Source organism: Antedon mediterranea, chromosome 3 (genome assembly GCF_964355755.1).
Source record: "Antedon mediterranea chromosome 3, ecAntMedi1.1, whole genome shotgun sequence".
Lineage (NCBI taxonomy): Eukaryota > Metazoa > Echinodermata > Crinoidea > Comatulida > Antedonidae > Antedon > Antedon mediterranea.
Window position 1 is genome coordinate 32,912,696 of NC_092672.1, and position 20,615 is coordinate 32,933,310.

At 33.3% G+C, this 20,615-nt stretch overlaps 2 protein-coding genes and 1 long non-coding RNA gene across 5 annotated transcripts in view; 1 reads left to right on the forward strand and 2 right to left on the reverse strand.

The window, feature by feature from the left end:
* Positions 1–1,138: 1,138 nt before the first annotated feature.
* On the reverse strand, positions 1,139–7,503 carry LOC140045270 (transmembrane protein 107-like). 3 transcript variants are annotated; one of them, XM_072090110.1, is made up of 6 exons: positions 7,412–7,503; positions 7,104–7,285; positions 6,767–6,834; positions 6,313–6,413; positions 4,108–4,204; positions 1,139–3,855 (listed from the first exon to the last, which is right to left on the reverse strand). In XM_072090110.1, the coding sequence occupies exons 2-6, from the start codon at positions 7,185–7,187 to the stop codon at positions 3,792–3,794; spliced, it is 414 nt and encodes a 137-aa protein (XP_071946211.1). In that variant the 5' UTR covers positions 7,188–7,285; positions 7,412–7,503; the 3' UTR covers positions 1,139–3,791. The 3 variants fall into 3 exon arrangements, with proteins under 3 accessions (XP_071946211.1, XP_071946213.1, XP_071946212.1); XM_072090112.1 differs by lacking the exon at positions 4,108–4,204 and adding an exon at positions 4,697–4,793; XM_072090111.1 differs by having other exon boundaries at positions 7,104–7,502.
* Positions 1,139–20,615, reverse strand: part of LOC140045272 (uncharacterized) — a 159,069-nt gene continuing 139,592 nt past the window's right edge. Inside the window, exon 2 of the long non-coding RNA XR_011844564.1 lies at positions 1,139–3,000. This is a non-coding gene — a long non-coding RNA (uncharacterized lncRNA). The remainder of the gene's footprint in view (positions 3,001–20,615) is intronic.
* On the forward strand, positions 7,953–20,489 carry LOC140045265 (coatomer subunit beta'-like). The gene is made up of 23 exons (XM_072090099.1): positions 7,953–8,063; positions 8,494–8,514; positions 8,834–8,950; positions 9,182–9,268; positions 9,514–9,640; positions 10,493–10,641; positions 11,049–11,195; positions 11,353–11,452; positions 11,964–12,106; positions 12,611–12,710; positions 13,348–13,447; positions 13,837–13,947; positions 14,293–14,381; positions 14,613–14,719; positions 15,015–15,158; positions 15,847–15,977; positions 16,502–16,709; positions 17,064–17,174; positions 17,270–17,484; positions 17,789–17,881; positions 18,178–18,355; positions 18,767–18,838; positions 19,168–20,489. Exons 1-23 carry the CDS (start codon positions 8,061–8,063, stop codon positions 19,354–19,356), a joined length of 2,742 nt encoding a protein of 913 aa, XP_071946200.1. The 5' UTR covers positions 7,953–8,060; the 3' UTR covers positions 19,357–20,489.

The window sequence follows — 20,615 nt, forward strand, 5'->3', positions numbered from 1 at the left end:
TACAAAAAAAAAGGTACAAAATACAATAATTGCTGTGCAACTCATTTAGGATTGAACGTGTGCAAATTTGTTTTCTTTATTAAGTACCAATTTTCTTCTCGTCTTTATATGTTTGAATTTGTAATGAATTTTTGTTTGGAGTGATTTGTTGTAATACCGTACGATTGTTATAATTTGTTTAAGAGTGGTAATTGTAGATTTTTGGGGGTTGATTTTTAAATTTTTTTTGAGAGTGTCGAATAAAAGCACTGAATAAACTGAAATGATGCAAATGCTGTATTTTATTTTTTTACCTGTTTTGTTTAACCTGTTAATTATGCCACCTGATTTTATGAAACAAAATGTTTGGGTACTTTAGCAGTTAGGATCTGAAAACATGCATTTTCTTATTGGTGCACACTTGATGAATATGGTAATTTTTATGCAAATGACCATAGCATGGTTCACCAGTCTAAAGCATTTGTATAGTACAAGTCTTAGTGAAAGGGTGTGCTGCGATTATGCAGCTATAGGCCTACACTGCCACACTAAGCCAGTGGTACAGGACTGGTGGAGCAGTTAAATAAATTACTATTATATAAGGCCCAGCTGTATCTGACCAAATAGGAACTATTGAGTGTGAGTATACCATTTATTTTTTTGAATTACAAAGACAGTAGGCTAGGATAGAATAGATAATACAAAGTGGTTAGGATTCCGGCAGAATCAACGCAACTGATAGATCAATTCAAAATCTCTCATGCATGCACATTTTTGTAACCTCGTGTACAAAATTTAACACCAATTTTTCCGACTGGTTGGCTGGCTTAGTGATGTGGTACTGCGGCTGGAGGTCTTGTGGTTTTGTAGGTTCAATTTAAAAAAAATTTTTTTAATTCAAAAAATTGTCTTTCATTCTTTACCCACCATTGCCTAGAGGGATGTTTTTTTTTCGTTTAGTTCTCAGTGTTAGTTTCTGTTGTAATCTGTAATCTGGTGCCGGAATCCTAACGGTGTAGATAATAGCAAACTTTACTGTACCCCATATATTACTACCTATTTGTATCTTAGTAGTAATAGTGTTTACAATAACTGTACTTAACAAGTTAAGATAATTTATTGCTATTTTATCCAGGTCCAAAATTAACAAACCTTTGAGTTAAGTTGACTATACAGTTCAGTTTATTAAAAAACACAAAACATTAAAACAACAAATTATTACACTATTAAATTACTACAATTATAACATTTTTTATCCAAGGTGAAACATGTTGATTACTGGTATTTTAAAGTAAATTTTTGGAATGTTTGAAAAAGGCCCATCTCCCAGCATAAACATAAAAAACACTATTAAATGCATGTGCCTTGCCCATTTATGCTCCTGGTTACAGAGAGGGAAACAAAGAGTAGGTATACTATCTATCAATCTGTCCATACTATCAAACTAGTTTGACAAAAAAAAGTGTGATGTGCCCAAATATGATTGTGATATGACATCATCATGTCTACAATATATGGACAAATAATATTTGCAAGACACTATAAAATTAACGTGCCTAACCCATTTATGCTCCTGGTTGCAGAGAGAGAAAAATAGAGTAGGTAATCAATCTATAAACAAGTAAAGCTCTGTTCATACTATCAAACTAGTTTTTAAAAAAGTGTGATGTGCCCAAATATGATTGTGATATGACATCATTATGTGGACAATATATGGACAAATAATATTTGCAAGACACTATTAAATTAACGTGCCTAACCCATTTATGCTCCTGGTTGCAGAGAGAGAAACATAACCAATTTATAAACAAGAGTCAAGCTCTATCCATACTATCAAACTAGTTTGAAAAAAAGTGTGATGTGCCCAAATATGATTGTGATATGACATCATCATGTCTACAATATATGGACAAATAATATTTGCAAGACACTATTAAATTAACGTGCCTAACCCATTTATGCTCCTGGTTGCAGAGAGAGAAAAATAGAGTAGGTAATCAATCTATAAACAAGTAAAGCTCTGTTCATACTATCAAACTAGTTTTAAAAAAAGTGTGATGTGCCCAAATATGATTGTGATATGACATCATAATGTCTGCAGTATATGGACAAATAATATTTGCAAGACACTATTAAATTAACGTGCCTAACCCATTTATGCTCCTGGTTGCAGAGAGAGAAACATAGAGTAGGTAATCAATCTATAAACAAGTAAAGCTCTGTTCATACTATCAAACTAGTTTGACAAAAAAAAGTGTGATGTGCCCAAATATGATTGTGATATGACATCATTATGTGGACAATATATGGACAAATAATATTTGCAAGACACTATTAAATTAACGTGCCTAACCCATTTATGCTCCTGGTTGCAGAGAGAGAAACATAACCAATTTATAAACAAGAGTCAAGCTCTATCCATACTATCAAACTAGTTTGAAAAAAAGTGTGATGTGCCCAAATATGATTGTGATATGACATCATCATGTCTACAATATATGGACAAATAATATTTGCAAGACACTATTAAATTAACGTGCCTAACCCATTTATGCTCCTGGTTGCAGAGAGAGAAAAATAGAGTAGATAATCAATCTATAAACAAGTAAAGCTCTGTTCATACTATCAAACTAGTTTTTAAAAAAGTGTGATGTGCCCAAATATGATTGTGATATGACATCATTATGTGGACAATATATGGACAAATAATATTTGCAAGACACTATTAAATTAACGTGCCTAACCCATTTATGCTCCTGGTTGCAGAGAGAGAAACATAACCAATTTATAAACAAGAGTCAAGCTCTATCCATACTATCAAACTAGTTTGAAAAAAAGTGTGATGTGCCCAAATATGATTGTGATATGACATCATCATGTCTACAATATATGGACAAATAATATTTGCAAGACACTATTAAATTAACGTGCCTAACCCATTTATGCTCCTGGTTGCAGAGAGAGAAAAATAGAGTAGGTAATCAATCTATAAACAAGTAAAGCTCTGTTCATACTATCAAACTAGTTTTAAAAAAAGTGTGATGTGCCCAAATATGATTGTGATATGACATCATAATGTCTGCAGTATATGGACAAATAATATTTGCAAGACACTATTAAATTAACGTGCCTAACCCATTTATGCTCCTGGTTGCAGAGAGAGAAACATAACCAATTTATAAACAAGAGTCAATTAGCTCTATCCATACTATCAAACTAGTTTGAAAAAAAGTGTGATGTGCCCAAATATGATTGTGATATGACATCATAATGTTTGCAGTATATGGACAAATAATATTTGCAAGACACTATTAAATTAACGTACCTAACCCATTTATGCTCCTGGTTGCAGAGAGAGAAACAATCTATAAACAAGAGTCAAGCTCTATCCATACTATCAAACTAGTTTGAAAAAAAGTGTGATGTGCCCAAATATGGTACTGATATGGCATCATCATGTTCATATACAGGTATGGGTAAATCATATTGTTGTCACATAGTTTGATAGTGTGTAGACTGAGCTTACAACTTTGAAGCTATTATTAAGTACAGCACAGCTGTAAGCATTCTGTTTATCCTTGATGTTGTATAGTGAGAGTCTTATAATGATGCAAGATTCAACTGTAAAAAGGTTGTAGCAGCAATAAGGTTAAAGTAAGGTTCTTCTGTTGTTGTTTCCCCTTTCAAACCACATCAAGGTATATTTTAATACGCCATATGAAATGTGAATATATTGCCAATCCAATCTATTCAGTTGTTGCTTTACACTCAAAAGTTTTAAAATGTTCTTGAACTTTGAGATGCTATCATTTTCATGTCCTTTTAAGGCAGGCAACTGATAATATGACAACAACCTCGATAAAACCAGGAACAAAGCTGAAAGTAAAAGAAAAAAATTTAAAAATTAAAATTTAGTTAAATTTCTTGTTGAAATAGGTTTAAAAATTATGGTTTGCGTCTCCTCCTCTTCCTAAAGTTCTCCAACAAGATCCCTGTGGGGCTGAGGTTCATATTCGTCATAAGTTTAGTGTTTATATTATATTTTTTGATGAAAGGGTATTTGGTGTTATGGATTGTCTGCTAAAATTACCATTTACTGTACAATCATCATTTCGATCATAAACTCACCTACAGAAAGAGAAAATCCACCAGAATCTATAAATAGGCCAGGATTCAAATAAAAAGTATGATAACGCTATCGTCGCACTTGCATGAGCCATGACGGCTGGTTTAATTAGTCAAGGAAGACCGAAAAATGTCAAAGTTCACACACAAGTTTTATTGTTGCAATATTAATCATGCTTCATGCAGTAGAATTAGTTTTACCTTTTACCTTGCTTACCATTCTCAGGATCCGGGGTTCAAATCTTGGTGACAATACCAAGGAGTATATGTTAATATACAGTAGAACCTCTATTAAGGGGACACCTTCGAGAGCCAAACAATTGTCCCTTTATAATAGGGGCAATCCATAGTGGTAAAACATATAACCCCCCCCCCCTCCCCACCCATTCATTAATAGATGTCCTCTTAATAGGGATGTCCCAAAAGAGGGATTCTACAGTATACAGTATATCATTATTATTGTGTATGTTTATTTATGTAATTGATAACAATTTTTTCTGCTTGCGTTAATGTAAAAATTATTAGAATGCAAAAGAAAATGAATTATGATTATGAATGGTGATTATATTATGTGTTATGTTACACTACTTACCTGCAGAATATCATAATGTACCATAACCTGTATATCGGCCATTCTTCAAAAACAAAATGGCTGAATGCAGCTGAGCCGCTAGCATGTGCAAAAAGTGCTTCAAAGCAAAATGTTAAGGTGCAAAATATATAGTGAGGTTGTGATGGGTATCCAGCATTGAATTTCAGGGACGTGAAAATGAGATTATGTAAATGCAAAAGTTTGATTATGAAAGTAATTCAGTGCCCAGGGACAGATCCAGGGGGCATGCTCCCTGCTTTTGACAGGTAAAATTAAAATATGAAACTAGAAATTGCAGGACCAAGGAAATGTCCCTTATTTGAAATGTCTCCTGAATAGGGTGGTTGGCCATGGTGCTACAACAAATATTTCCCCTTGTTTGTTTCAGTGAAATAATAATATATGATAAAGCGTTACAAAATATGTAAGAGGCGTCTACTGTATGTTGTTTATGAATTAGATGATAATAATAATGAAGATGAAATGATTATACACAAGCACAACAAAGTGAATATACAAATTACAACACAAATCATTATCATAAAAAAACATGCAATAATTAGAATATCACACATGCAAACATGCACAATAAACACTGGTAAATAATACCGTAATTTACAACATGCATTTATATATGAGAATGAAAAAACATTCCAAATATGGACATAGAATAACCAATTTTATTATTTCAGGAAACATGTACCTCAGGCCTTATCTTTCAAGGCAAGCGAGTGCGATCACTCACTTAACACACTCCTAAACTGCCCTTGAGAAGTGCTATTTACAACATGCTTAAATTTGGTAAACTTCTACACACGAAAATACAAACAGCACACCTACAGCATCCCTGAATGTATTGAGGAGTGCAATTTGTAGCACACTTATAATTTTCAAAAGACAAGGCCTGGTATCTGCCATACTGTGTGTAAACAAATGTTTCTAAAAGTAATATTTTGGTAACTATAATGATTATGAATTTAATTAGATGATAGTCATTCAATGGACTGATTATAGCCTGGTGGTTAAGGGCTGCTCACCAATTCTAAACTCTGGATTCAAATCCTGGCACGAGACTTATATAGGTAGTAATACCCTTTTAACCCCTGCAAAAAGTAACAAGTTTTAACCAGGTTTGCACAGTGTGAAGATTCCAAAGAAAAACAACGAGAGGCCTTTTTTTCTCGAGATGTTTCGAGTGCTCACATGTGTATTGCACTGGTATTAAACTAACCAATCATAATAATAAAATCCCAAGATTTCTCACGATTCGCGTATGACTCGGGGGTATCAAACCTGGTTTCATGTTGTAACAATTTATGCTGATGTAAAAAGGGTCTTGGTTTGGAAAGTTTGGATATATTTGTTCCTTTAATGCAGTTGGTGAGGCATGTGATTGCTGTAGGTGTAAGTGTTATTTAAGTTTAGCAGGTGGGATATTCTCAAGCATGGGATTTTACTCATAGGGTATTAATGATATTTATTTTGAATAACCTAACAGTCTGGGTTGATGTATGTCTTCTTCTTCAAATGGCAGCAGTTCCATAAAGATGATATCAATAAATCATTCAATTTTAGCATCAACTCATTACCTGATAAACCAATATGCTTAAGGATACAGACGAGGTTGGCAAAGTTACTGAACATTGATACTCCTGACAAAAAACCAATCAACTCCACAGCAATGAAGAACAGGGTGAAAGACAGACCTACAATTAAACTGAAAAAAAGTGAAACATTTTCGTAATCTTTGTGTGTAAAATCTGTAAAAATATTAATAATTATAAAATACAGGTTAAGTAAGGGGCAAGCTTTTAAAGCTTAATGCATTTTATTGTATGAACTACTACATAACCGCCGGGAGAGGTGTGTCATTTACAAATAATTATTGACGCAGGGGTGCGACAAAAAACCTAGATGGTACGTCACATCAATGAACAATGGTGGGTCAATGTCTGTCACTTTACCACCCACCATAAACAATAAAGCAAAAAAAATGTCTCAAAGGTTATGGAGATGGGAATAAATTAACAAAACCGGGAAAACCCATCTGTCCTTGTCCAGCTTCCTTACCTAACATCTTTTTCGTCAAACTCATCCTGGGTGTAATCCGTAGGGATACTTGAATAAACGTTCTCATCCTGAAAAATACATATTTATTTTTAAAAACTATGTAATTTAGTATTTTAATTAAACAATAAAACAGTGTGTTCCAGCTTGTGCAGCCATCTTTATTCCTCCTTGCGTCCTTCCTGTAGTTTAATACTACTAATCCTGGCCTATCTATATACCTGTATGTATGAATCATTTCACACAGAATCACTTAGGGCCTAGCTAGCTAGCCTAGGCCTAACTAATTCTAAACATAATTGGAAAATTGTAATAAAAAATTAAATATATTATTACTTACTCTTGCCCATAAAATAGTTATAGTTACAACAAGATGTGATATTAGGCACAGGAATCTTGCAGGTATTATATTATGAACCGTCATGTTTTATTGTTTTGGTTAGGCCCTATGTAAACAAACCAACTTATGTTGCTCAGCCAAAACCCTAAGGAAAAATGCTGCTGACGACGGTCTGTTGAAAACTGTAAAACAAATATTTCGAATGTTTCATCGCCCTAGAACTAGGCTAATTACATGTTTTTAATAAATGTTTAAAATATAGCCTCAATTTATTTCAAATAACTGTATGTTTGTTGTCTTTTTATCACCTGCGTGTCATTTAAATACTCATTTTGTCTCTACTATGCATAAAATATAGAGAAATATCGACCGTAACTACGATAAACAAACGAAAAAATGGAGAGGTCGAGCGCCAAATTTGACCAGATTTGACCTTTCTTAAATTGGGAATGTTCTAAATAATAGATGGGGGTATAAATTGAGGGGCAATTGGAAAACTAAAAATTTTAACTGCTACAAAAGGTTACTTACTGGTATATTTATACTTTATCTTTTATAACCGTTACCGAATTTCATATTTTTAAACTATGAAACATTATTATGTTGTTGATTCTCAATTGAACATAGAATATTTCCCCCTTCGAATTAATAGAACATACTAAATATTGTATTATGTTATTTTCCATATATTTCTTGACAAAAATGATAAATAAAATAGTTTCACAATTAAATTAGTAATATGATATTGCATCTTTGCATACTACATATATTTTTTATCGAAATTAACAATCAGAAATAGGGAAAAACGATTAAATATGGTCCAGTCACGTGACGAACATTTTCAGAGAGCTGGCCTGCCACGTCTTTTTGGTCATCGTATTATTGGTACACGCGTAACTTGCAAGATTTTAAGTGACATTTAAACATCCGAATACGTTTGTTTAGCGGTATTTGAAAATGGTAAATATTTCTAAGTTTAATAATGTATTTTTGTAATATAAAAGGTGTGATTTATTTATATTCACCTTTTAATATCTTTATTTCAATCATATAAAGTCAGGTTGCCCGTCTAGCCCAACTTATTTGCACCGGTTGAGTTGAATGATACGGGATGCGGCCGGAAAATCCTCGTTTTCCAGGGTCATTTTTGTATCTGAGCGGAAGTGGAGGTTTAGGGCCTAGCCTAAAATAAAATATCTTCTTTATTCTTTAGTACCTTATTTGTTTATTGCCTTCAGTTAATAATAAGAATGCATGTATTTGAGAAATCTTTTCTCTTTAAAAAATAAATAAATAGGCCTAGCCTAGCTAGCCTAACTAGCCAATCGCAAGGCACTACAAAAATATGCACATGCATGGTTTAATAATTAGCTTATATTTTCTTTTTCAGCCATTAAGGTTAGACATAAAGGTAAGAGTATTTAGCTATCTTTTTTACCATTAAAAAACACAATTACTTTCGATAATGTACATAAACAAAACGGGTAACTGTAGTTTGGTTTTTAGAAGCTTTCATTCCTTTATTATGTAATTGTAAATCTTAGATAATGGAGATGTAGTTTTGTGGTTTGTTTACCTGCCTTCCAAGGTCCAGGGTTCAATCCTGGCCAGACTCGCAAACATCACTTTAGTTCAATATGCAAACTCAGGCAAAGTTTGCAAAAAACTTCAGCCAGTAAGTTCCTTGCTGTTGGATGCAAATAAAATTTAAAAAAACTTTATTTTCACAGAGGAGATTGTCGGCAAGGTCAGACCGTGTCAAGTCAGTTGACCTTCACCCAACGGAGCCATGGATGCTCGCTAGTTTATATAATGGCAACGTCCATATATGGAATCATGAATCCCAGGTAACCCTCTTCATTGTTTTTATAGGGATAAGTTAAACATCTATAGACCAAATTTGATTTGTAATTGTTTTGTATATCTCAGAGCAAACATAATTTCTATAAATATTTTATATGCAAATATGACAATAAATGGAAATAATTTTAGACTGATGAATGAATGAGAATACCTATTCTTTACACTTTGTAGGTAAGATGATTTAAAAAAAAACTTTTTTTTGTGTATATTTTCAGACACTAATAAAATCATTTGAAGTCTGCGACTTGCCAGTGAGGGCGGCTGTGTTTGTTGCGCGCAAGAATTGGGTAATAACCGGCTCAGTAAGTATTCAAATATTTCTACTTTAGAAAAAATTTGATAATAAATTTGGACTTTTAAGCGCATATTGCATAAAGCCTCTGTGCTTCAAATAAAAAAAAAAGTAATCCATAAAATAAAAAAGAAAAATTAAAATCGATAATATAATAAAATATATATATATTAATCGGTCATTTTATTTACATAATATTTTAGTGTATATTTGAATTTTTAGAACTTTTTTGGTGTTTTTTTCTTAATTTTTTAGGATGACATGCAGTTGCGAGTTTTCAACTACAACACTCTGGAAAAGTCACACATGTTCGAGGCACATTCAGATTATATAAGATCCATTGCAGTTCACCCTACACAACCTTACATCCTCACCAGCAGTGGTAAGTACAGAATTTACTCTCTTATAAAATGCAATAATTAATTGTCCTTAACTGTCAAGTATTGTTATTGGTAGTGTCAGTATATTGTTCTGATCTAATGATCAGTTTTGACTCTAGTGGCCACCTGCATAGGATATTGTTTAAATAATATAATGAATAATCTAGTTTATAGGTAAGGCTTGGTCTAGGCAAAGGGCAAAGTAGTAGATTTACCAAGGTGCTCTCCCAGTCAATTTCCCCAAAATCAAGTAATTATGGTCCTCTTGGAAGTTTAAGTTTAATAATTGTCTAATTTGTATTCAAATTAAAACTTTCCAATCAAAATTAACAATTGAATGGCCTACTACATTCAAGACAATATGTAGAAATAAACTGATTTGGACCATACCAATTTCCATTAAAAATATGCCCAAATATAGTAGTGATATGCCCAAATATGGTAGTGTATGGCCAAATATAGTAGTGATATGCCCAAATATATTAGTGATATGCCCAAATATAGTAGTGATATGCCCAAATATGGTAGTGTATGGCCAAATATAGTAGTGATATGCCCAAATATATTAGTGATATGCCCAAATATAGTAGTGATATGCCCAAATATAGTAGTGATATGCCCAAATATAGTAGTGATATGCCCAAATATAGTAGTGATATGCCCAAATATAGTAGTGATATGCCCAAATATAGTAGTGATATGCCCAAATATAGTAGTGATATGCCCAAATATAGTAGTGATATGCCCAAATATAGTAGTGATATGCCCAAATATAGTAGTGATATACTTGTCACATAAAGTTTGATAGCGTAGACAGAATGTTACACTGTCTATTTTTATTTTGACTTGTACAGATGATATGTTGATTAAACTGTGGGACTGGGAAAAGAAATGGTTATGTTCTCAGGTGTTTGAGGGCCACACCCACTATGTCATGCAGGTTGTGATTAACCCCAAGGATAACAACACATTTGCTAGCGCATCGCTCGACAGGACGGTCAAGGTACGTAGAATTGTTTCCCTTTTAATTCTACAAAATTTAAACAATTAAAAATTCACCGGAAGCTGGATGCAAAACGGTCGATTATTAAAGATGTATTGTCCCTTGAAACACATAAAATGAAAGATATCTTGTTATATATATTGTTTTAGAAAACATTATTTTGTTTAGTTTGTCTAGTAGATGAAGGGCTAAGAAAATGCTTGAGCTAGACATATTTACAAGCACAGGTCTCTAAATTTGAAAGGGTACTTCAGAAAAAGGGATGTTTAAGCTTGGTTCCTACTAGGGACGCAACGCAACGACGTAACGCAATGTAAAGGATTTGACCAATCTAACTATAACAGTCGCTTGTCATTGGTTAATAACAGTTGGAGATTTTTTATCAATAACATTTTTGTATTATCTAGGTATGGCAATTGGGTTCTCCTGCACCTAATTTCACCCTTGAAGGTCATGAGAAAGGGGTAAATTGCGTGGATTACTACAGTGGGGGTGATAAGCCATACTTAGTCTCTGGAGCTGACGACCGATTGGTGAAAATCTGGGACTATCAGGTATGTTTAATGATATGTACTCTTTTGTTCCATTGGTATATAGAGTTAGCTATTTGGGTTTCTGTTACAAATGTTTAGCCTGATGCAGTGAAAAATGCCATGTGCTGAAATGGACCAAAGCACTGCTACTTTTTACATTTACAATTTTGTCCTTCAGAATAAGAACTGTGTACAGACGTTGGAAGGGCATGCTCAGAACATCTCCTGCGTCTCCTACCATCCTGAGTTACCAATCATAATGACAGGCTCTGAAGATGGTAAAGTTGATCAAATCTTTTTCTCATCAGCAATTTTTTGATATTGCAATTTTAGTTATTAAATCGTTGAATTTAGTTATTATTTATTTTGTTGCTGAAAATATTGAATGCTAAATATAAGTGGAGCTGTAGATTGGTGGTTAACAATAACATGCTTACCTTCCAATCTCAAGGTCCAGGGCTTCAATCCAGATTGTTTTTACTCTACTCTTTAAGCCTCAAATGATGCTTAGTTTTATAGGCATGATATAATTTATCCATCCTGTAAACTAACAGGAAAGTAAAACGACCCGTAGGAAGACCAACTGGATGAATCAAATAAAGAAAGACTTACAAGGGCTAGTAGACACTAACACAATAACAAACCATCCTGCCATAAACAGAAAAAAATGGAAACAAATTGTGGAAAGCGTAATGTCGGAAGACGGAAAACGTTAGCAACAATAATTGGCAAGTTACATGCTGTTGGATGTAAGAAAATAATTGAGTATGAAATTTGTTGTTTTTGTAGGAACTGTTCGTATATGGCACGCAAACACTTACAGACTAGAAACAACATTGAATTATGGGTTAGAGAGAGTATGGACAATATCCAATCAGAGAGGCAGTAACAGCGTTGCCCTGGGATACGACGAGGGCAGTATTATAATCAAGGTAAGCTAGCATTTGGATAATTTGTATGTGCGTATAGTGGTATATAAATCTATTTTGAGATCTTTGATTTATAAGCATAGTTTTGTTGCCATGGTTTGGTGTTATATTGTAGGCCTTTTATCCTTGAATATAAAGACTATCAGTCATCCTAATCATCTGTCTACACTACTATATATATATGAACTGTTTTATAAGTTGTTTTGTGACTGTGTAATTTGGTAGTAGTCACTCTCATACTGTAGGCCTACATTTAAAAGTAACACATCCAAATGCCAACTTCAAGTCAATGGCTACCAGATGTCTCTGTGAGACGGTTATTTGAACCAGTACAAGTATCAAACTAGTTTGACAAAAAAAAGTGTGATGTGCCCAAATCACATTTTTTTGTTACATAAAGTTTGATAGTGTAGACAGAGCTTAAGAACTATAAACATGTTTTTAAACGCACTCATCATTGAGTTTTATTGGTAATGATGCTGACTTTAATACATTTATTTATTTTAGCTTGGACGTGAGGAGCCAGCAATGTCGATGGACATCAACGGCAAGATTATTTGGGCCAAACATGCTGAAATACAACAGGCTAATCTGAAGTCAATGGGAGGTAAGAAGATATCAGTAAAGAGTCTTTTACACCTGTTCCGGCATGGATCCGGGCCAGAGCCAGCAAATCTAATATAACGTCATTGTTACGTTTTCACGACGCTCCACATGGATATGCGGCAATCAATATGCGCATAGTCGCATCAAAACAAACATTGACGTTTTATTTGCCTATGATGAACTGGAACTGTGCTTGGAACAGGTGTGAAAGACCCTTTAATGCAGAGGATGAAACAATGTGCGATTGGGTGGAGGAGGAAGCAGAGTATAAGAGAATTAGCTTGATCAACACAATGCAAAAGTCATAGTGAAATATAGTTGTTTAAACGTTTAAAATACGAGTTTTAATAATTGATTCTTTGAACCTTCAGAGCTTAAGTTTCTAAGGGGCTATGGTTTTAAGATAAATGATCAGGGAAAATGAGTGGAAAATAGAACCCTTTACACTAATTTGATTCCTAACAAAACGTGGGTGTGTGAACACAATGTTAGAAAAGGTAAACATAGGAGTTTTCTCTGGCCACCCGGCAAAAAACTGGCTGAGTGTGGACATATTAGTAGATTTTATATATATATATATATTACTAATAGTAAGTAGGTAACTAAAATTGGTTTTATTTTGTTTGTTTGTTTGTTAGATATGGAAATTAAGGATGGCGAGAGACTTGGACTCGGTGTTAAAGACATGGGAAGTTGTGAGATATACCCACAAACTATTTCACATAATCCCAACGGAAGGTATGGAATAATGGCTTGTTTTAAGTTATTAATTAACAACGCAATACTTAAGTCCTGTCTATACTATTAAACTTTATGTGACAAAAAAAATTTGATGTGCCCTTATATGGTGTCATATCACTACTATATTTGGGCATATCACACTTTTTTTCAAAATTGTTTAATAGTGCAGACAGAGCTTTATAGAAAGATGATAGTACTACTATGAGCACACTGGGTGATTACCACCTAATCTTGAATAATGTACAAGTCCATTAACTAATCATATTAATATTGATCGATCGATTTTGTGTATACAGGACCAACAGCTTCATGTCCCATCCAAAGTATTAGATAAAAAGCTCTTATGAAGTGTTTTTTAATTATTAATATCATGTTTGTTTTTTAAGGTTTGTTGTTGTGTGTGGCGATGGAGAGTACATCATATACACAGCCATGGCGTTGAGAAACAAGAGTTTTGGTTCAGCATTAGAATTCATTTGGTCAAACGACGCATCCGAGTAAGTTCAAAGAGCTAAAATTTATCAATAATTTTGCTTACGTCATGATTGTTATGCTTAAGTGTAAACTAAATTTTTACTCAACAAGACACTTAAGATTTAAAAAAAAGAATAGGTAGACATATTTGATCGAAACTGCAGATGATTTTTTTTTTTCCAAAGAAAATTTCACCCCAGAAGTTTTAGAAGTTTAGACATTATTTCTATGTTTTTTTTTCTGCCATTTATAGGATAATTTCATTGCTCATCAATTTTTTAAATATGATTATTCTTTCATGAAAAAGTGAATATTTATTTAAACAATTTACTAATTTTATGTTTATAAATAACATATTTTTTCGACAGATATGCAATTCGTGAAAATAGTACAACTGTTAAAATTTTTAAAAATTTCAAAGAAAGGAAAAATTTCAAACCAGATTTTGGAGCCGAAGGTAACTAACATTCTTTTAAAATCCTTTCATTTCATAAATATTATGGTATTTCCATGTTTTTATCATAAAGCTCTGTCTACACTATCAAATTTTGTAACAAAAAAAGTGCCCATATATGGACATGATATGCATATCAGTACCGTTTGACATTTCACCACCATATTTGGGCAGATCACACATTTTGTCAAAGTAGTGTAGAAAGAGCTTGATATTATGTTCCCTGTTTTCCAGGCATCTTTGGCGGTGTTTTACTTGGGGTAAAATCAAGCAGCGGCTTAGCTTTCTACGATTGGGAAACCACTTCACTTGTTCGCAGAATTGAAATCATTCCTAAAAATGTAAGTTACAGTAGGGGTTGGGGGAAGGGGGGTCCAGTTAAGTTACCTCCAAAATTTTGTGGGTAAATCAACTTACTAAGCCGGGACATGACCAAAGTGTCCTTAGCCCATGTGTCCCCTGAATAAAGATTGGCTTTAGCATTATATATATATTTTTCCCCCATTCATTTAATTTGAAATTTTCCCCAACACTGAAATCTATTAGGAATTTAGATACAAAATGTATTCATATTTATTTCATATAAATTCATTGGATCCAATACAATTTTTGTTATTTAAATGAATAATTTTTCAGGTGTTTTGGTCCGTAAATGGAGAACTTGTTTGCATAGCCACAGAGGAATCATTCTTCATACTTAAATTCGACCAAGATGCGGTTGCTAAGGCACAGGAAGCAAATGAAGATGTAACAGAGGACGGCATTGAAGAGGCATTTGATGTAAGTAATTTGTCGCCCTCTTTAGTCACAGTAGACTTAACGCCGGATGAACGCACATTATATGATTAATTTGAACAAAAGATATCCTATATAAAAGCTCTGTCTACACTATCAAACTAGTTTGACAAAAAAAGTGTGATGTGCCCAAATATGTGATATATTCAAATGGTAGTGATAGGACATCATCATGTCCATATATGGGCACATCATACTTTTTTTGTTGATAAGGCTTGATAGTGTAGACAGAGCTTAAGATCCATGGATGTAAATTTCAGTTTTCGGTTTTATACATTTTGTATAATATCAACATTTGTTTTATATATGCAATGTTATAGTATTCTTGTTTACTTAATTGTAGCATTGGACTAATTTATCATAATATTGTTAGATTTGTCACACAAATTACGTCGTACATAGTTTAAATTGGAGCTACTATCAGTTTTGAGTAAAAAATTAGGGCCATTTTGAAATCCAAGATGGCGGCCAAAATAGGGTCAGGAAAAACTGGCCCCCAGTTGCAATGAGTTCTACTAGTCCTAAGGATTCCAAAACTGCCAAGAACTCAACTTGAGCATTAAAATCTCGCGGAATTGATATTTGGAACATTAGGTTCCCCACTATATTAGCAGTCCCTGACCAATTCTCCTCTTATCTGTTTATTTTTATATGTAACTTTTTTTTTTTAAAGGTTATTTGTGAAATCCAGGAAACAGTTAAAACAGGACTTTGGATTGGCGATTGTTTCATTTACACAAACTCTCTAAATAGATTGAATTATTACGTTGGCGGTGAGATTGTCACAATATCTCATCTTGACAGGTATTTTCATTAGAATATTTTTGTTAAAGATGTATTGTCCCCACAAAAACATGAAAAATAAAGAATAATAAAATCAGACTTTGAATAGATTATTTTGTAGTTTTAATAAAGTTAATCACTTCTGTAAAAATAAAACTGAAAAAATAATATTTTCTTTTGTAAAATGAAAAAATAAATGGTTAAATTCAACCATTTTGCCATTTTTTTTATTGTGTATACAAATTATTTTTATAACTTTTAAATATTTTCTGTACATTTCTATTGTTTTGAACATTGTTTAAGATATGTATTTGTTTATTTTTTTTTTAATATGTATTTTAAAATGCAGTGTATTAACAAAGACTTTCTGATTTTTGTTTTTTTTTAATATAAATTATATCAATAAAAAAATGGATTTAGTTGATTATTAAAAGCATGTATGTAAGCATGTTGTTCAATTAAAAAATACAAATCTAAAATAATATATTTTCAAATAACTATCAATTTAAATACCAGCTTATTAATATTGTTTCCAAATTTTATAGAGTGATGTACCTCCTAGGCTACATTCCAAAAGACAACAGACTATATCTAGGAGACAAAGAGTTGAATGTGGTTAGTTTCTCTCTGTTGCTGTCTGTCTTGGAGTACCAAACTGCTGTCATGAGACGTGACTTTCAAACCGCGGACAAGGTCCTGCCGACGGTGCCAAGAGAGCAGAGAACGCGGGTTGCCCATTTTCTTGAGAAGCAGGTACATTATTTTGTAATTTTTTTGTGTTTTTTGTATATTTAGGCAAGTCTTTGGAGGAGTTGTAATTAAATGTAAAAATCCTGACATGACAGTACATGAACCCAGGATACTTGGATTGGTAGCCAAGCATCATTTCCACCAAGCCACAACTCCACTCCAATCATTATTTTATTTGGTTTAAAAACTGTAAAAAAATGTTGTAAAACTGAAAACGGATACAGTTTTTAAAAAAATTCCCATATATTGTAAAAACTAAATCTGGTTTTATAAAAAGTTTAAAATTTGGCCGTTTTCCTATTTGTTTTTGTCTATGATCATAGTATTAATATTAATTATTTCATTTTTCTATTGTAGGGTTTCAAACCACAAGCTATGGCAGTTACCTGTGACCCAGAGCATAAGTTTGACCTTGCTCTTGGGTTAGGTGAATTAAAATTGGCCCATGACCTTGCTACAGAAGCACAGGTACGTCACATGTATATCTATATCTTTCAACTATCATCGGGTGCTTTTTTTTTGTGTAAAAATAGATAAATGTTTCATATCTTTTTTCCATATAGTCTGAACATAAGTGGAAACAATTAGCAGAATTAGCAACTAAAAAGTGTGAATTTAAACTTGCGCAAGAATGCCTACACAACGCACAAGACTTCGGCGGACTTCTCATGCTTGCGAGTTGTTCGGGTGACACCGGTATGATGGAGAAACTCGCAGACACGGCAGCCGACAACGAAAAGAATAATGTCGCGTTCCTTGGATTCTTCCTCCAGGGAAAGTAAGTTGAGAATTCTTTGGTTTTGTTAAAAATTTTATTTTGTTTTTATTTTTTCTATGCTTATCTTCATATTTTAACTCCCTGCAAATACAATAAACTCACTGCAGCCATGCAATTGTCATCACTAATTGCCATAATTTCGAAAAGTAACAGACGCACTGCAGCGATGCAGTTGATTTTCATAATCATTAATTTAAGATCTTAGTTAGGATTGTCATACATACAAATACAATAGACTCATTTCAGCCATGCAATTGTCCTTGAATCATAATTAATTATGTATAAAATTTTTTATCGTTTTTAGGAAGGAAAAGTGTCTAGATCTGTTGTGTAACACAGGCCGATATCCTGAGGCAGCTTTCTTTGCAAGAACTTATCTACCAAACAGAATATCTGAGTGAGTTATCTAGACACTAAGCTACAGTGGTCTCTTATCACCAAATACTAGTATTTCACAGATAGGCTGCTCTAGTTGATTGGAAACAATATCTTTGATGTGTAATAATTTAGTAAGATCTGTCTACACTATCAAACTTTATGTGATAAAAAATGTCATGTGCCCATCTATGAACATGATGATGTCATATCACTACCATATTTGGGCATATCATACTTTTTTGGTCAAATTAGTTTGATAGTGTAGACAGAGCTTTATGAAAATGCTTTTTAACATGCGATTTGTTTTGTATTTAGAATTGTACAGACATGGAAGGAGAATCTTGCGAAGGTAAACAAAAAGGCTGCAGACGCCCTGGCCGATCCCACCGACTACGAGAACCTGTTCACGGGCTTGAAAGAAGCAAGGCAGGTTGAAGAATTCCTGAAAACGACCGTAACAACGCTACCGGCAAAGGCATACCCTACTGTCACGGTAAGTGTTGTCTTTCATTGTCATTGGTTGTTTGGATTTTCTAAAAAAATTGAATTCATCATGAATTAAATATTGTCATTGAAACATTTCAAACTAAAGAAGCTGTAAGCTTACAATCATTGTGGTAGTAGACAATTGTTTTTTTAATTTAAGGATATTGTATGTTCAGTACACCCAACCTAGACGTTTTGAAATTTTCTAATTGTTCACAACTTCTTAACCAAGAAAGGCCCACATTTTTGCTCCAAACCTCTCTCTTCACAACAATGTGATTCCAATTATATCTTTGTTCAGTCGTTACAAACGAAACATGGCTAGTTCTGCATGCGCGATGCACGATCCCGTATTCCATGTTTGCCTAGAGAGAAGAGTCGAATTCTGTAATGTATATTATTTGTATTGCGTCTATAGCTTAACGCTGATCGAGATGTCGAGCAAGAAATGCAAGACGCACTAACCAGTGGTACATATGCTGGAGCAGAGGTAAGACTAAATCTCTGTTCACACTATCAAACTAGTTTGACAAAAAATGTGCCCAAATATGGTAGTGATATGCCTAAATATGGTAGTGATATGCCCAAATATGGTAGTGATATAACATTGTCCATATATGGGCATATCGCATTTATTTGTCCAATAAAGTTTGATAGTGTAGACTTTACGTAACTTAATAGACAAATAGTAATTAAGTACAGTAGTAATAGAGATTTGTATTAACCAATTGCAGCCAGTTCTAACTAAATAATTACTAAATACTACATATAGCTCTACAGTGTTAACAAATGTTATATAATGTATCATATTATTGACAGGGATCCGCGCAACCAGAACAAGAAACGGAATCGGCCAAACCATCTGAAGCCGCAGTGCCACCAACGACGAAGAAAACGGATGAAGAGGATTTAGATCTTGAACTAGATGATTTTGATATTGATGATGATGGTACCGGTGAAGGAGGAGATGATGTAGACCTAGATGACGAGGACTTCTTAGAGGATTGATACATTTGAGGAAATATTACGGACAGAGATTCCATCAATTTTTACGTATTTTTATGGATTTAATCGTTGGCAACAGCAGTGTGTTGATATTCTGTAAATATATATTATTAATACGATGTTTGCCAGCTCTTGATTGGTTACTAAAGAGGAGGGTGGTAACGTTATACAACATGATAACTTATAAATTAGTTACTGATTTAATAAATCATTGCTAACATGGAGGTGGTAACTTAGGAGAGGTGGTCACTTGGGAGAGTTGGTTACTTGGGAATGCTGGTCACTTGGGAATGTGGTCACTTGCGAGAGGTGGTCACTTGGAAGGAGTGGTCATTTAAACTGGTGATTACTTGAATGAGGTGGTCACTGGATGTATCCATTGCAACATGTGGTCACTTGCGATATGTGGTCACTTTATAGAGGTGGTCATTTACTGGAAACTTTGAGGTAGTCACTTACTAGAACACTAGAGCTGCTAATATGTTGGTGTATGCACCAATCACACTGAAGCAAGATGTATTGTCCTCCAAAACATGAAAAAAATGGAATAATGTCAAACTTTGAATAGGCCATTTGTTGTTCACTTTTGGCAATAAAATAAAACTGAAAAATATCATATTTCTCTTATAAACCGACAAAATAGATAGTCCTTGAAACTCATTGACTTCTAGAAAATGAGATTTGTTGGATCCAAAAATAACTATTGTGACACTAAAATGACCTATTCAACAAAATATAACTAGAACTATATCTTTAAATAAAAAGTAAACAATTTAATTCAATAAATATATTAAGCATCTCATTGATACAATTTTTCCATTTCTCGAAATATTTTTAATTTTGTATAGTACTGTTATTTCTTCTGTTATGGTTTGACCTTTTGATTCATTCCTATTGTTCGTGGTGGGATGTTAAGTGTTAATTTATCTTATTGTTTATTCATAATTTATGACAATAGCTTGTAGATATTCTATTGTAATTTGTATGCAACCTATACTGCTAGATCGAGGTACAAGAAAACCAATACAAACGGCTATACTAAATCAGTGTATTACTGCTAAATATTAATAATAAAATATAGAACCATTAAATGTCCATAGGCTTTGACCTATAGGCCCAGATGGTCAAGATTTAAATTGTGTGTAATTGTTTTGTGTGCGTTATAAAATAGTTGCCCAATTTGAGTGGAAAACATGTTTTCGACTAATACGTTCATAATCTTAAACTTTAAAATGCGGGTTTTTTTATTTATCATATTATAT